This window comes from Tursiops truncatus, chromosome 1 (assembly GCF_011762595.2).
Source record: "Tursiops truncatus isolate mTurTru1 chromosome 1, mTurTru1.mat.Y, whole genome shotgun sequence".
Lineage (NCBI taxonomy): Eukaryota > Metazoa > Chordata > Mammalia > Artiodactyla > Delphinidae > Tursiops > Tursiops truncatus.
In genome coordinates, this window is record NC_047034.1 from 98611558 (window position 1) to 98629120 (window position 17563).

The 17563-nt window shown below is 37.4% G+C and overlaps 1 protein-coding gene across 3 annotated transcripts in view; it reads left to right on the top strand.

Moving 5' to 3' along the window:
- The window catches only part of DPYD (dihydropyrimidine dehydrogenase), an 810457-nt gene that overhangs the window by 688087 nt on the left and 104807 nt on the right, over positions 1 to 17563 (top strand). For 2 of the 3 annotated variants that reach the window (XM_019919998.2, XM_073810614.1), the window contains one exon: positions 5923 to 6102. The exons of the other annotated variant lie outside the window; for it this stretch is intronic. In XM_019919998.2, the coding sequence (XP_019775557.1) occupies positions 5923 to 6102 (180 nt within the window). The remainder of the gene's footprint in view (positions 1 to 5922; positions 6103 to 17563) is intronic. 3 annotated transcript variants of the gene reach the window in all.

Below are 17563 nucleotides of genomic sequence, written 5' to 3' on the forward strand. Positions count from 1 at the left end.
CCCAGCCCCACAGTGTTCTATTTCTATAGAACTCTTCTTGGCCAAGTTATTTGCCTGGGATTCGTATTTTTAATCCAGTTTGAATTCTCTTTGCTAGTTTTCTAGTACATTGTCTTTTACGTTTCAAGGAGTTTGTTTTCCTTTACAGGCAAAAGTTTCCATTTTGACCTCCACCAGGCCCTTTAAATTCTAGATTACCTGATAATAACTCTGAGGTTTGATACCATTCTGTCTGAATGGTACTCTAATTTCCACAGCAGTTCCACCTACATGAGGTCATTTAATCCTCACAGTAATGAATTAGCTATCATCATCCACTGTGTTCAGATTGGGAGGTGTGAGAGGAGGAAACAACAAGCTAAAAGACTAGCTTCAGTCACACAGGTGCTGAAGGACAGAGCTGGGTCTCACACATGTCTTCTGACAATAAGACCAGAGCTTTTTTTGAGGTCATTACTTAATGTAAATAAAAATAGTATCCGTGACCTTCTTTTACTGCATTAGACCAAAAAAGTATAGATTTAAAAAATTATATTCTGCCTAATTCATGCTCTAATGATTTATTCATGTTATGAAATTTATTTTTGGTGCCAATCTAGCTTACTAAGTGCTAGCTACTAGTTTATGCACTTAAATACATTGCCTTTGACGCTCCTATGTGCTAAGTATTTAATCTCCATTTTTAAGTGAAGAAAGTTGCTCACACTTAGGCAGCTAAGATGCAGTTTAAACCTGATTCTGCCAAACTTCTACATGTATGCTCTTAACCCCTTGATATGGCATAAAAACCACTCAATTAGACTTTAAGAAATAGTTCTTCAAGTCCAAGCTCTTTCCATTGTTAAAGTAAAAATACTATCCTCTCCCCTGCCTAATTCATAGTTTTATTCGGAGTATTCAAAGAGATAATGTATGTAAAGGAGATTTTAAAAATATAAATCACCGTAAATAGGTAATTTACTATTAATATGGTTAATCCCATTTAATGAGAAATAATGAGAAAGGAATAGCACCCCTCAACCCTCTGTCACCTCCCAGGTATTTTTACAGTTGCTTTACATAGACAGCCTTCAATTAAATGTGGCTGCACCTAGAGTGAAAAGTCAGGGCACTGTGTCAGACCTCTAGAGGAGACTGTCCGGTGGCCACGGGAGCTTTACTGCACACCTCAAAACATGCCGCACAGGGGGGTCACCACCTACTCAGCCCCTGCACAGGGCTGGTCCTGCTGAGAATCCAGGGGCTCCTATTTAGAACAGCTCACTGTAGGGAGATTCACGCTTATGGAAATAATTAATGGTGGCAATGATCCTTATAATGGCACCTGATGCCCTGCTGCGAAGAAAGATAAACCAGCCTTCACCATAAAGAACTTACAAATTATACTGAGCAAACATGTTAACAGCTATTAAGAGTCCTAATCAGAGCTGCTAAACAAACAATTAAGAGATGTCATATAAAATACACCCATTTAGGAATAGCAGCTACATGTTTGGAGTTTTAAAAGGAACCATTTGCCTTTGAGATAGAGATAAAGCCCTCAGTGCAGGTTAGGCAAGAGCAAGGCACCTTTCTGAGCAAATCCATTTTCTGAGCATCAAATCCCATGCACAAAGCTCTGTTCCCAGTGGTGTGCTTGCATCCTAAGTTTATTTTGGGTCTCATTACTATTTCATCAGAAAATGACTCTCTTTTTTTCAGACGTGACTTATTATGATAAGTAGTGCTGCTTTAAAGGGCCATGAAAATGTTGCTACAATCTAATAGTAAAAATCAAGAAATTATTTGTTTGGAAGAAACTTACTTTGCAGACAGCATTTCAGGATAAGATGAGATTCATCCCCACCAGTGCTTAAATCCTTGCTCTTCTAAGTGTAGACCAGCGACATCAGCACCACCTGGGAGCTTGTCACAAATGCAGAATCTTGGACCTCACTCCAAACCTACAGAAACAGAATCTGCATTTTAATAAGACCCTCCGATAATATATATATATGTTAAAATTTTCAAAGAAATATCAATGTGAACGCTTCTGTTATCAGAAATTCTATCAGAAAATTAATATTTAATCTTATGGATAGTAAAAGGTAAATTACTCACTTTAGGAAGGTATATAAATAGTGTGACATTTGATTGATGATGAAACATATCTGAAGTGGTCCTCTCTGACACCCATGCCTGATGGTGGCGTCCAGGGTTTCCAGCATATCACACCATCCCAGCAATGTTCAGTTGCCATCTGGTAGTCTCTCCTACCTCTTCAAGTTCTGTGTCCCCTTCACATGCTCGGTGTAGCTCCCATTTATCTGAAACACTAGCACTATAGGGTAAAGTGCATACAAGAGGGTGGGCAAGGAGGGAGTCTTTTTAGCCTTTAGCCCCACATGTTCTTCCATAGTTAAAATACACAAGTCTACTTTGTGATCACTCCAGCACCACTTGGCTGAATCTACTCTACACAATTGTGCCATGTTTGTGGATTAAGAGAAGTAGTGGCTCTTGTATCTTCTCATTGGAAAAGTTAGGGAGGACTGAGATTCAACTTGACTATTCATACACTGCAGAGTATCTAGAGTCCTTTTAGCAGCAGGTTTTCACAGCAGTCATGAACATCCCATAAATTACATGACATGATGTGATTTTCAAAATCTGATTTCTTATGATGTCCATATGGGGAACTATTTTAAGACTATAGTAAAAGTATACACATTAACATATACTACCAAAAAATAGAATCTCACGGTGAACAAAGAAGATTAAGTAAAGCATCAGTTGACTTTTACAGTTAAAAAAAAAAAATCCCGTGGAGGAAATTATAATGATGTTCTTTATAATTGTTCTGAAAAGAAAATCAACTCTAAGAAAGTTATAACAGGCCTAATTAATGCTTAAATTGTTCCTCCTGAGAAACATTTTTTTTTAATGTGATATAAATGGACTTCCTAGAAAATATTCTTGTCTGTATTTAGTGGTTATTCAATGTTCTTTCCTGCACTGTGGTAACATACAGCCCTTCACAATAGGAAATGAAAGGTTTTTATTTCTGCTTTTTGGTTTTTGCCTTGTTGTTTCTACTCATGTACAAGTAAGAAGTAAATAAAACAGGAGGACATTGACAATTTTTATCTAGCAGTATCGAGTTTTCAAAACAATAGTTATATTTGGGTTGAAGATAATTGATCATTTAAAATTATATATACATGTGTTTGGGTCATGGAAAAGATAATTGTAGTTACATGAAAAGAGTTTTCCTTCGTGAATGTCTATACCTTAGTCACCTTAGACTGCATGGTCATGAATTATGCAGTATAATCCACTTTCTAACCATGTGGCCTGCCTGGGGCAAGTCTCTGCATCTCACTTCCCTCATCTGTAAAATAGGGCTAAAAATTAAACCTACCTCAGCATTATTTTGAGGACTAAATGATATAATTTCCTCATGGAAAAACCAGAATGAACTTTTTGGACAACCCAATACATTAAAAAGTGTTTAACAGAGTGTGTGGCCCATAGTAAGAGCTCATCTCATGTTAGATATTACATTGTTTTCTTCTTAGCACACCATCATTCAGCCAATTTTGACAGAAATATAATATACAGAAGCCACTCTCTCCTATTCTGAAATATATATATTTCCATCCTTATAAAAATAAGATACAGGGCTTCCCTGGTGACGCAGTGGTTGAGAGTCCGCCTGCCAATTCAGGGGACACAGGTTCGTGCCCCAGTCCGGGAAGATCCCACATGCCGCGGAGCGGCTGGGCCCCTGGGCCATGGCCGCTGGGCCTGCGCATCCGGAGCCTGTGCTCCACAACGGGAGAAGCCACAGCAGTGAGAGGCCCGTGTACCTAAAAAAAAAAAAAAAAAAAAAAATTCAAAATTCTCCTACTTATACCCCTAGCTCTCCTATTTCTCTTAATAGGAGCAAAACTTCTCATCAGAGCAGTCTGTCTTCATATTGTCACATCCTCTATCCTCATCCATTCTTCAACTCGCTATAAGATGGCTTCTGCCCTGTTGCAGAGCTTCTCCCCCATAAATGCTAAAGTCTTTTGATTGGTAAATTTAACGATCACTTTTCACCTCCGATGTCACTGACCTTCGTGCAGCATTTGACATCTTCCGTGATGCCGTCTTGTATCTCTTCTGCTTAGTGTCCTTCATGGTCTTCCTTAGCCTTCCTTTTAAATGCTCATATTCCCAGAATTCCACACTTAGCCTTCTTTTTCATATATATGATGAAATCACTACCACTTTTTGCTGTGAACTCTTAGGTATATATTTTTCTTGCCCTTTCTCTGTCTCTGTCTACTTCCCATTCCCTATTCTGGAACCCCTTAGTGTGTTTTCAATAAATTTTCTCAACCAGCCTAGCAATAGCTAGGTATCAGGGAGTGCACTAGCCATGAGGATTACAATGAAATGTGTTAATTAAAGACTCAGAAGGCTTTAAGAGAACTTGAAATAGAATATGATTTATTCTATTTTCAGGTATTTCTTCATCTACATTCATGTATGACATGGTTTTTCTTTATTGGCTGCAATCACCAGTAACTATGATATATGCTAAGAATTTAATATCTGGGAAGATGGGCTAGAAGTGAGTTTTGCTTTGCTTAGTTTTGTTTGGATAGCTGTTTCTTTGGATTGATTTGAAATATGGATGCAGAGAGGTGTTGAATTCTATATGGTAAATTTTGAATTTGAAGTGATGATGGGCCATAGGGGCGACGAGGTCCTACTGGCAGTTGTAAATGAGTCTCTGGAGACTATATATGGTATCAAAATTGGAGAAGTATCTTTGTAAATAATCAACCTGGAGTGTTTCTCTAACTCCAGTAAATTCAAGCTCTAATTCAAATCCTAACACAGACTCTCAAGTATATTTTTATTTGAATGATCCTAATTTCTCAGAATCAACCTTCCTTAACTCTAGAATTAAATCTCTATTTTCTAAGAAATGTCACTCAAATTTAAAAAATCTCTTCTGAATTACGCATTCATTCAACATATACTTATTAAGAGCAGAATAAATGACAAACTCTGTGCTGGTCACTGGGGATAATATGTTGAGCAAAATAAAATAGCTTCTTCCCTCCTGAAGATTCAGTCTATTGGGGGAGGGAACTGTCAATCAAATAACGTTGCAAGACTTAGAAGTCAAAAATATATGAGCTAAAGAAGGTCTTAACTTATTTTGGGCTCCTGGAGGCCTCCTTGAGGAAGTGATAATTCCCATGAGACTGAAGCTGTGCTGTTAGCCATATGTAGAAGGGAAGGACCTTCTAGGCTGCGAGATCTTACGAGGTCTTAAGGCAAAGAAGGAATGTGGCGAATTCGAGGAAAAGAGGAAAGACCTGGCTGACTGGAGCACAGTGAATACAAAGGGGGACAGTGATAGATGAGGCTAAAGAGGCAGGCCGTGGTACATGAGGGCTGAGTTGATGGGTCTCCTGCTCAGCAGGACCACCTCCTCGCATGAGAACCACGTCCAGGCTGCACGTCTCAACGGAGGGAGAATGAGAGAGTTAAAATGTCCATTCTCATGTTGTGCTAAATTTAACTCCTGGGAAATTCTTCTGGTTGGACCTAACTTTTTTACAGCCATACTGACTATACCTGCCATACAGTAAACTGCACATATTTAAAGTGTACAGTCTGATGTTTTTAAATATATTTATACCTGTGAGACCATCACCACATCAAGCTGACGAAAGTATTCACAGTCCCTGAAAGTTTCCTTGTCCCTTTTGTAGTCCTTCCCTCCCGACCACTCCCATCCCCTCCAGGCAACAATTGACCTGTCATGCTTAGAACAGTGCCTGGCACATAAAATAAATTGTGTTGACTATATGAAAAGTGAGGCTGTTTGGAGAATTAGCTCTTAGCTTGACTTTTAGTTGGTTGCTCCACCTTTTCTAGGTATGCAGTGCTGTTCAGAATCAGGATTTCACTGTCATTCAAGACTACTGCACTGGCCTCAAAGCCTTGCTTTATCTGAAAAGCATTGAAGAGCTACAAGACTGGGACGGGCAGAGTCCAGCCACCGAGAGTCACCAGAAAGGGAAACCAGTTCCTCGCATTGCTGAACTCGTGGGAAAGGTACGTGGCCACCTCTCCTGGGTTGTCCTTGAGAACTCTGCCTTGTTCACTTTCTATTTCAGGTCTCGTTTGCCCTCCTACCATCTCACTAACAGAGGAAACACAGTGCCCATTTGATGTAATTTCTGCTGTAGAATCGTTCTGAAGGAGGCTTGATTACAACTCTATGATAGGTCTCTGAGTTACATTTTTATGAAACCAATATAACACAAGGTCATATAAAAGAAAAAGATTGAAGTTTATAGTGTAAAGTGCCTCCAAATTCTTGCTTACTGTGGTGATGACTGGCATTCTTTCCAGTAGGAGGCTGGAGATTTCTTTATTCTTTAACAAGCTCTGGAAATTATAACATTACCTTTCTATTTTCAAGACAATCAAATCACTGGAGCCCTGAATAATACGATGAAGTTTTTAAAATTAAAATCTAATCAGTATCTTTTGTAACTGCTTCTGCTGTGTGGTTAAACCTGGGCTCAAAAGGTTATGTCCCAACTTTCTCACTAACTGCTATTTTCAGAGAAATATACACTACATTTACATTTTGTATAATACAGTGATTTTAGCAAATCTTTTCTAAAACAACATTCAGCATTTCGCCTTTGTATTTCCTTTGTATTATTCTAAATAGATAACCATTGTCAGAAGACGTTTCTTGAGTCCTGAATGAGGGGAGGAAAAAATTATAATTCTTAGTCTTTTCAGCTTGTCACTACATCAATAATTAACTTTAAAAAAAGAGAGGCAAGTAAAAGGATTCTTTAAGGAAGCACTTAATAATTCAAATGAATCTTAACTTGAAACAGGTCACATGAAAAAGAATGGAAAACAAAAACCCTGGGTACTCTGCCTTGGATGGCAAGGTTAGGGACTCAGAAAGAATAAGAGAAACATCATATAACAATTTACATTTGGCTAATTTTAATGGGAAATATCACTATTCCTCTCCAAACAGATAGCCAAAAATAAGGGCTTCTTGGAGAATAATGTGTATCCCTGCAAGTCCAGTGATGAAAAATAAAAGGGAGAAAGAAATAAAATCTTACAGTGTGGATTCCAGGAAAATATCATGATGAATGACTCCATGAGTGGCAATCAAACAAAAAGGCTGGGTGACATTAATATTTATAATATTATAATTAGCGAGACTGTGCCTAAGCAGCATTATTAGTGTAACTAATCATATTATCATAAACTGAGTCTGCAAGTATTTAGACAGTGAGTGTTCTTGCCTTTATCAATGACCATCAATATCCTAAAATTGTTCATAACTAAAAAAAAATTACAAATAACTTTATACTCATCCAATGTAAATATATCAAGTCAATTGTTTCTGACATGGTAGTTTTGATAGTTTATGACTGTCTATAAAAGCATTGTCTCAAATGTATGCAGTCACCATGCAAGCTGAAATGGAAGTAGCTGCCTTGCACTGTGCCATTTTTGTCTTTAAAAGACTTCCACACTCATTTGAAAACTTACATATTCAAATAGAAGATGGATAATGATGGAAACACTTGTGTCAGTGACTTAAGTGGAAATTGATTTTCTGATAGTTTGAATCTAGATTCAGACTTTATTTTAGTATGTCCAGCCTTCATCAAAATCAAAAGTGTAATTTCCAGCATTATCATTTGTTAAAAAAAAAAAAGATTTTGCCTATGTGATTATATTAGCAATTCATTTCTCAGCACTAAGCTGAGGAACAAGCAGATGGTCTGCTAATAGATCTATGCTCCAGAGTCTCTGGTGAGGGCTGACATGACTCAGACAATAGGTGACTATCCCCTTTAGGTTAATATCCCTAATAGTGAATCAAAGTGCTGCGGCTTCCTAGCTATTCCTTCCTAGTGTTGCAGGTGTGTGTGTGTGTGTGTGTGTATGTGTGTGTGTGTGCATCTTTGAAAATAATTCATATTATATTCTCATTAGCTAAAGAATAGGATGCTGGTTCTTACCCTGTTTTCATGATAAATGGACAAGAGAAGTTGCAGACCCTTTCCAGAAAGCCCCGCTGGAAGTAGCTGGCTTCTTTAGATAGGAAAAAATTTGTTTGGAAAGTACAGTTGTTACTCTCTTTCATCTTTCACTCAGAGGTCAGGCTAGAATAAATTAGAGTAGAAATTTAGAAGAAACGAATTACAGTACAGTGTTTGAAGATGGAGGAAAAATGAGACTTGAGCCGTGGAAACAAATTAGTTTGGCCAAATTAGTCATGTTATCTTTCAAGTAATTAGTATATTTAATATACATAATTAGTATATTTAATATAGTCTCCCTAATGCATACCTCACGTATAAATTGATTAAACTTCCCAAGCAATGTTTCTTCATGTGACTTTGGAAGAGCAAGCAGTCAGGCATTTATGGTTTGCTCTGGTCTTACAGTGCAAGTTGTATAAATTCGTGCCTGCAAGCATGAAAGTAGATCCCACAGGAAGAGCAGTCACCAGCTCTGCTGCACCACAAAGCTATTGACCTCCAACTCCTGGTGCTTAAAAACCATGTGGCATGCTTATGAAAATGTAGATTCCCAGGCTCCGCTCCCAGAGATCCTGATTTCATTGGTCAAAGGTGAGTCCAGGAATCTGCATTTTAACAACCTGATTCTGATGGAAGCATACAAGGATCCGCATTGCCAAGAAAAATGAAAGTAAGAATAGCAACCGAATACAGTCAGAGATCGAGAAGTTAGCAATGGGAACAACACAAGCTTCTCTTGAGGGAGAAAGCTGGTAAGAAATGGTTTTGAGCTGGAAGAGAAATGAAATAGAGAGTCAGGAGAGGAAATCCAGAAAAGCAGCACACTGGGCTCTGAATGGCCAATGGTTGAAAATACCCATTGAGGAACCAGGAGCGGGAGTTAGTTCAGCAGCTAGGTCAAAGACATGTAAGCAAGAAGAATTGTAAGGACAGATACAGTTCTCAAAGCATGACACCCAGAGTCCATGCAGACAGTCAGCAACGAGGAAGTCTGTGAGGATAAGGAAGGGGAGGCTATTCACAGTATCATCAAAAAGGAGGCGCATCGGGGGCTTCCCTGGTGGCGCAGTGGTTGAGAGTCCGCCTGCCAATGCAGGGGACACGGGTTTGTGCCCCGGTCCGGGAAGATCCCACATGCCGCGGAGCGGCTGGGCCCGTGAGCCATGGCCGCTGGGCCTGCGCGTCCGGAGCCTGTGCTCCGCAACGGGAGAGGCCCCAGCGGTGAGAGGCCTGCGTACCGCAAGAAAAAAAAAAAAAAAAAAAGGAGGCGCATCGGTAGCAAAGCACTTTTATTGTATACTCAGTTACCTTAATCCCCTCTTCTACCTGGTGAAAACCTTGCGACTTAATAAAAGTGAACTGTTTGCTTGCTACGTATGGGACAGTGGTTACCAACAGAGTTCCAAGTAAGACTGTTAGGTTTCCATGATGCTTCCTTACTATACTAGCTAAGCAACTTGGACAAGTTAATTAATCTCTCTAAATCTGTTTCTAAAACTATGAAATGAGGATAACCACAGTACAAGTCCACGATCTCTCATTAACACTTCTGAAACCCAAAAAGCTCTGAAACCAAATGTTTCACATAACTCATTTGGCAGCAAACCCGGCCTGAACCGATGGGAGGCTTTTATAATCTTTATTTATTCCTCTTAGAGTGAACATTTACGTGTTTACTTCCGAGCAACGAATGTGTTGAAGTCCAGGTTGCCACGCCACATCTTGCTGTAGGTGCTAGGGAAAAGGTAGTATGTGTACCATTTTTCTTTTCTAAAGTCCAAAAAAAAATTCTGCATTTTGAACTACGTTTGGCCCCAAGTATTTTAGATAAAGCGTTGTGAAGAATACTTAAGTGAGAATATAGTTGCAATTATACCTTTATCCACAAATTCTTCTTTAGAGTTGGAGACAAAGTATATATTTTAGTGACATTAGAAAGTAAACTGTTAGTATTTGGCATTTTTAGGTGTGGAAATAAGAATTATGTGGAGATTATTTGCTTGAGAAACATGAAAGAAATTGGAGGCTCCAATATTAGAACAGAGAATGTTACAGTCGGAAAGCATAGGAGGAAATGACTTCACTTCTTTGTGCCTGAGATGAAGGATTCCTAAGCAAGAGCCTTTGAAAGGGAAACAGCACAGGACAACACTACTGACTGCTTAGTCTCTGCGTTCATTTTCACATGCTGTTCCTTACATCTGAAATGTCTTTCCAATTCACTAAAGAGTAATGAAAGCATCCACTTCTCTTTGAGTTATTCTCTGACCTCTACACCAGAATTAATTTCTCCTTCTCTTCCTCAACCTTAGTTGCAACCAGTATCACACAGCATTTGAATTTTTGCATCTCTGTTTCTTCTACCAGACAGTCTTCTTCACCTTTGTATCCCAATTTCTGGGGACCCACTGATACTCAGAAAGGGCTTAATAAATGATGCTCGAATAAGTAACTGAATGAATAAATTAATGTAAGAAAACAGCTAAGTGGTAGAACTAAATATTAGTAGTCAATGACTTATCAAGCCATCACTTTTCCCATGACATCAGAAATGAAAAAATGTATAAAGAAAAATAATAACTTTGAACTTAAAAGTTCCTTTTGGTGTATAAGTCTATTTTAGTAAAATGAAATGGAAAGAAACCAGAGTGGAAAGAGTGAGATAGGCAAGTGAGCAACCTGCATTCCTTCTAGGATTGGCAAAATGTACCTAGAGTATAAGCTTCTTTAGGGCCTAGACCACACACTCTGTGCCAGTGCCTGACCCAATATCTACCATGTGGGAGCAACAGCGTGGTAGCCGAATTGATGAATTGATCTTTTTTTTAAGATCTATCTTAAATGTCACTTACTTTGTGAAGCCATCTATGACTATCTTCCTCTCCCTCTGGGAAAATTGTCACTCCTTTCTCCTACAGCCCTTTGTTCATATAACTGCTATTGCAGTTATGACATTATCTTCTAGTTAACATTACTTCTTGTCCATCGCTGAGCTCATTATGAGCAACTTGAAAACAGAGATCATGTCTTATTTACACTTGAGTTTTCAAGCAACTAGCACAATGCTACATGTTTATACAATTAAGTTGCACAGACTATCTGTGCTGTCCTTATTTGGAAGGAAAAAAAGGAAACAAATTTATAATTAAAATTCCAGCCAGGCCCTTTCAAAAATAGCAGGCATTTTAGAAGAAAACAGTAAATGTGCCAAATTACTTTCAGTAGGTATTAAAATATGATGAAATACATATCAGTGATATTAATAAGTGAACATAATGTGTACTCATTAAAAAGCTTTCATTAGGATAAAGTCAGAGAAACTGTCGTGGTGCTTGTATAATGACTCATAAAACAAGGCTTTATTTTGATGATAGAAACCAAAATTGGCGCATCTATATGACCAGATGCATCATTCTCATGTTTTTAAAACCAAAAGTAATATGATTTTGTAAAACTACTGCTATCTGGTTATGGTGTTTGATATGTAGATGTCTATTTATTTGTCTCTGGTATATTATCCAACACAGAGAACAAAGAAATATCCACAAGGAATATATAATGTCATAAGCATGATCATCACAAAAGTTCTAATAATAACAGTCTCAGAAGAGGAGAGTGGTATCTCCTGTTTACCCGAAACTTTAAAAGTTTTATGTCTTCATGCTATTTATTTTTTCATGCTTTTTATGTTTCCAAATTGAGATATAATTTACATAAAGAAAAAAGGTCTGTCTTTAAAAACACAGGTCTTAAATAAACCATTTGATGAGTTTTGACAAATGATATACCCATGCAACTCTTAATTCTATCAAGATACAGAACATTGTCAACACCTCAAAGATTCCCTTTTGCACTCTCCCAGTCATTATCTCTCCCTCCTCCTCACCACCAGAAGCAAACACAATCTAATTTCCATCAACATAGATTAGTTTGTTCATACTCTTTAACATCATATAATTAGAATTCCACATTGTGTGTTTTTTTTGTGTGTAGTTACTCTCACTCTGCACAGTGTTTCAGAGATTCATCCATGATTTGGGGAGTGTTAAGTAATTCATTTTTTTTATTGGTAAAAAATATTTTATTGTATAAATATACCACAATTTGTATATTTATTCAAAATGACATTTGGGCTGTTTTCACTTTCCCTTTATTATAAATATATCTGAAATAAGCATTCAGGCATAACTGGTTTTGTGAATACATATTTTCATTTCTCTTGAGTAAAACCCAGGAGTGTAATATCTGAGTCTTAAGGTGATGTGTGTGCTTTATAAGAAACCTATAAACAGATTTCCAAAGTGGTGGTACCATTTTACATGGCTACCAACTGTGGATGGGTGTTTCGGTTCTTCCAGCTAACATTTTGTATCCTCTGTCTTTTTAATTTTAGACATTTTAGTACATGTACATTTGGTATGACATTGCAATTTTAATTTTCATCTCCCTGAAAATTAATGATTTAAACACTTCTTTGTGTCCTTATTGTCCATCCATATATCTTCTTCTGTGAAGTGTCTATTCAAATTTTTTGTCCACTTAGAAGTTGGGTTTATTTTTAATTAAACTTTAGGAGTTCTTTATATTTTCTCAGTACAAGTCCTTAGATGCAGAAAAAGCATTTGAAAAGATTCATCATTTACTTATCATAAAACCCTAAGCAATCTAGTGGAAGGAAACTTCCTCAATCTGATAAAGGGCATGTACAAAAATTCTACAGCTCATTTCATATGTAATGGCAAAAAAAAATAAACTTTTTCTCCTAAGATCAAGAACTAAGCGTAAATGTCTATGCTCACTACTTATATCCAGTATTATACTGGAGGTCCTAACTAGTGCAATAAGGACATGAAAAGAAAGAAATGGCATCCAGATTGGAAACAAAGGACTAAGACTGTTTTCATTTGCAGATAGTAATATTGTGTACATAAAACATCCTAAAAAACCTATAAAAACACTATTAAAGTCAATAAATGAATTAAGCAAAGTTTCAGGACAAAAGACAATATACAAAAGTCAGTTGTATTTCTGTATGAACAACAGGAACAATAAACAGAAAATTAAACTTTAAAATGCCATTTACAATGGCATTTAAAAACTACAAAGTACTTAGGAACAAATTAAAATATATGCAATAGCCACCCACTGAAAACTACAAAGAATTGTTGAGAAAAATTAATGAAGAAATATCAATGGAGAGATATGTTAAGATCTCAGTTCTCTCCAAATTGATCTGTAGAGTTATGACAATCCCAATCAAAATGCCAGCACACGTTTATGTAGAAGTTGATAAACTGATTCTAAAATGTACATTGGATTTCAAAGGTGCCAGAATAGCCAAAACAATCTTGAAAAAGAACAGACTTAGATGATTTGACCTATCTGCCTTCAAGACTTTCTATAAGTCTTCAGTAATCAAGCAAGTGTGTTTTAGTGTCAGGATAGACAAATAGATCAATGGAAAGTCCAGAAGTAAACCCTCACATATACACTCAATTGATTTTTGACAAAGGCACTAAAGCAATCCAATGGAGAAAGGAAAATCCTTTTGATAAATGGTGCTAGAATTAATGGATAAGCATAGATATAGATATAGATATATTTTAATGAACCTCATACTTTCCTCACACAGGACACAAAAGTAATTTTAAATATATCATAGATATAAAAGTAAAAAGACTATAAAAGTTTTAAAGAAAATATAAGTAAATATATTTACTTATAAGGAAAAATTTTTAGATAGGATACAAAAAGCACTAACCATACAAGAAAAAAAAAAGATAAGTTGCACTTCAAAAGGCAAGTGCTCATCAAAAGGCAAGTTAAGGAAATGAAAATTTAAGTCACAGAATGAGAGAAAATATCCATAATACTTATATCTCACAAAGAACTTGTGACCAGAATAAATATATGTAATACTTTATGCAAGTAAACTGGATTTGAAATAATTTAATCTTATCAACAAGTACACGGAATCTTACAATGAAAAATCCACTGTGAGGGAGCCCGTGGGCTCTTGCAGCAAACTCCTATCCATGACCACTTGCACGGCTAGCCCAGAAAAGAGAGAGAAAAGGTGATGAAAGCGATTTTCTTTCAAGTTCATCTTACGGCCTCATAGTTCTTGTCCATGCTATTTTCTCTCATTGCAGCTTTGTCCCTGCAGTTATGTTTTGGGGATACATTATACAGTTAGAGAAGTTCCAGATGACATGTTACATTTCTTTCAGTTAACTTGGGTAATGATTGAAATAGAAATCAATATTATTGCTTTCTATGACTGATTGCATGAGGCTAAATATTTTTTATTGTTTTAGTTCATTTCATAGAACATGGCAAAAAAACAGCATCAGTTCCTGGAAATTCAAACTTTCCAAAATTACCAAATGAGTCTACTGCATAGATATGGGAACTTATCTACATCTCTAAATATCATCAGATGGTTTGAGTAGTATCTTAGGTAGAATGCTGAATTGCCAAGTATCCTTTTAGAATAGGGCAATCACCTGTTATAAATGGTGATTATTCCTACTTATAAGCAAAAAATGCTGGATAAGATTTGATATCCCCCTCTTGTAGTCCTGAGTGTCTCATCAGCTCATTAATGTGTAAGAATCCCACAAAGGAGTCAATATGCCGCTGTAGTAAAAAGAGCACTGTGTTTGGAGTCCAGCAGGTCTGGGTTTGAATCCCACCTCAGTGTCTTACTACTGGGTGAACTTGGACCAACCACATGAATCCTACAGTTCCCCTTTGCTGAAATGCCAAAGTGAGATAATGATACTGATTTCATGGGTGCTTTGTGAGGACCAGAAAACATATATATGATGTATGTAGCACATAGCAGGCATTCAATGCATGGCAGTTATTGTTATAATTAAGTCTAACATAGATAGACAGATTGGGGTAATTTGGATATGTGATATATTTGTATCCAAAATATATGGATAACATTAGGGTAAGCATAAACATTTGAGCAATGCTTTATGAGTGGATTTCTTCAATCTTCTGTGTAGATTTTCCAGCTGATATTCATACATTATTTTTATACATTCTCTTGGCTTTCTATTGATAACATGCCCCTATTAGGTTAGTTTTGTTTGATCTGCTTAAAAGCCTGCAACTTTGTCCTTTGAAGCATTCCCTTTCATACACACAAAAAAGCTCCTAAACAAATCAGAAATGTTTGCTTTCCAAGCAAAATGGAGATAAATTTGTTAATTTGGGGTCTGGGCAGTAAACTAGCATGAATGGTTCATCACTGGTCCTACTGTAGGTGAAAGGGAGGGGCCTACTTTGTTGCCAGATCAGAGTAACTGTATCAGAATTTAATATCAACAATTATAGGAGGGGCTGGTAGAAGTCTCTCATGTTATAGGAAGAGATAGTTTTGCATTGCTTATAACCAGTGTGTGCCCCTATAAACCTTCCCAGCTTCTTTTCTCTCCCATCTCAGGGGTAGGTGGGTTCATTGCACAGGGGAACTCTGATATTTGGTGGCAATTACTGAGAGCATTTTGTAGAGGAGAATTCTAACTCAAAGCCAAGCCCAGCGGAGGTATGTGATCAATTGGTAATGCCTGCATGGGCACCGACACAGAAAGATGTTGCAGGATATGGCTTTGCACTTCCTGGAGTGTGGAGCACTGACAGCTTGACTGGTTTAGGAATTTGGGCAGCGATGAGCTCTTGAATTTGTAACCATTATACCCACCTCGTTGCAGTCCACCACTGTGTGCCTGAAATAAAATGTAAGCCATACAACATTTTTACTGTTTCCAGCATCCCATCATGCTTTTAAAACTTACGAGTCCCTATTTCTTCTCACTCATTAAATTGATATCTAATTCCAAGTACAAATGAAATTATTCCCTTTGTCACTTTCATGAAAGTAAGTGGTTCAGTATAATTCCTCATACTTCATCAAATATACTACTTTAATCAGAATGCACCTCATTAATATTAATTATATACTTAGAACTTGTGTAAAAGTGCTTTTCATCTTCAACACAAGTTACCCACATTAATTCTGATGGTACTTTTAAGCCAGGAAAAGAAATTAGGATTTTTCTTGTTCTGGGTGGGGACTGAGGATTTGTAAAGAAACCATTAGTATAAGCATGTAAGATAAAATTTGAATTCAAATACTATCCTCAAACTCATCTCCTATCCTCCCTCCTAAGAACTCTACAAAATCAGTGAACATTTATCGCAAACCAGTTAGCTTTGTTCCTAATCCTGATTTTATGGAATAAAGCAAAATATCTCTCTGTAATTCTGAGCTATGCCCCTGAGAAAAAAATAGGCATTTGTTATATCTCTGTTTAAGCTCACTGTCCACTTGAATAAACGGAGCATTATATAAAAGATATAATATTCTGGTATTAAAGGAGTCATTTTGATAATGCAAAGAGTCAATTATAGTCAATCAGAGATTCTAATTATATTCAGCTTTATGACAATTTATCCTAATCTAAGATTTCTTTTTTTTTTTTTTTTTTTTTTTTGGTTGTGTTGGGTCTTCATTTCTGTGCGAGGGCTTTCTCTAGTTGCGGCGAGCGGGGCCACTCTTCATCGCGGTGCGTGGGCCTCTCACTGTCACAGCCTCTCTTGTTGCGGAGCACAGGCTCTAGACGTGCAGGCTCAGTAGTTGTGACTCACGGGCCCAGTTGCCCCGCGGCATGTGGGATCTTCCCGGACCAGGGCTCGAAACCGTGTCCCCTGCATCGGCAGACGGACTCTCAACCACTGCGCCACCAGGGAAGCCCTATCCTAATCTAAGATTTGAGAAAAAAAATTAAATGCTATTTGAAATTCAAAAGAAAGATGTGATTTACCCCCTCCCACAAAACATCAAACAAGACAAACCATAGTTCTTTGGTTTTGTTATTGTATTTTGGTTTTGGTTTTGTATTTTTTTACCTTTGAAATTATATGCATGTAACTGCCATTGAATAGCATTACCAAAACCCTGGAAGTTTAGGAAGGATAGGCCAAGATATCTTCAATTGTTCTGAATAATTGGCAGTCTCCCAATTAACTAAATCCATTTAGATATCCAGATGAAATATCTATCCCTTCTCCTCTTCTCCTTAGAAACCTGATTACTCTGTTTGGTTGCCATATTGACCTAATTAACCACCTAATTTCTAAATATCCCCTCCGTTTCAGGCTGTATAGATATTGGAAAGCAATCTTATTCATGTCTAAAATCCATGCCCTATATTAGTCTGTGCTTCATGGCCACGAGTGACCCCTAGAAACGTGTTTGAGAAGCTGTGACTACAACCTGCCCAGAGAATGTGACTAATGCTACATAGGGAATTCTTTGATTTGCAGCTTCAGGCTCTGTCTGTGAAGTTGCCTCATAGACTTGGAAGTGCCCTGAAGCCTCACTCCCATGCTGCCCCATCTACTGTGGATTGTTCCTGGCAAGCCATGTCAAGACCGTGCCTCCTGAACCTCTGTTGCCGTATATCTTT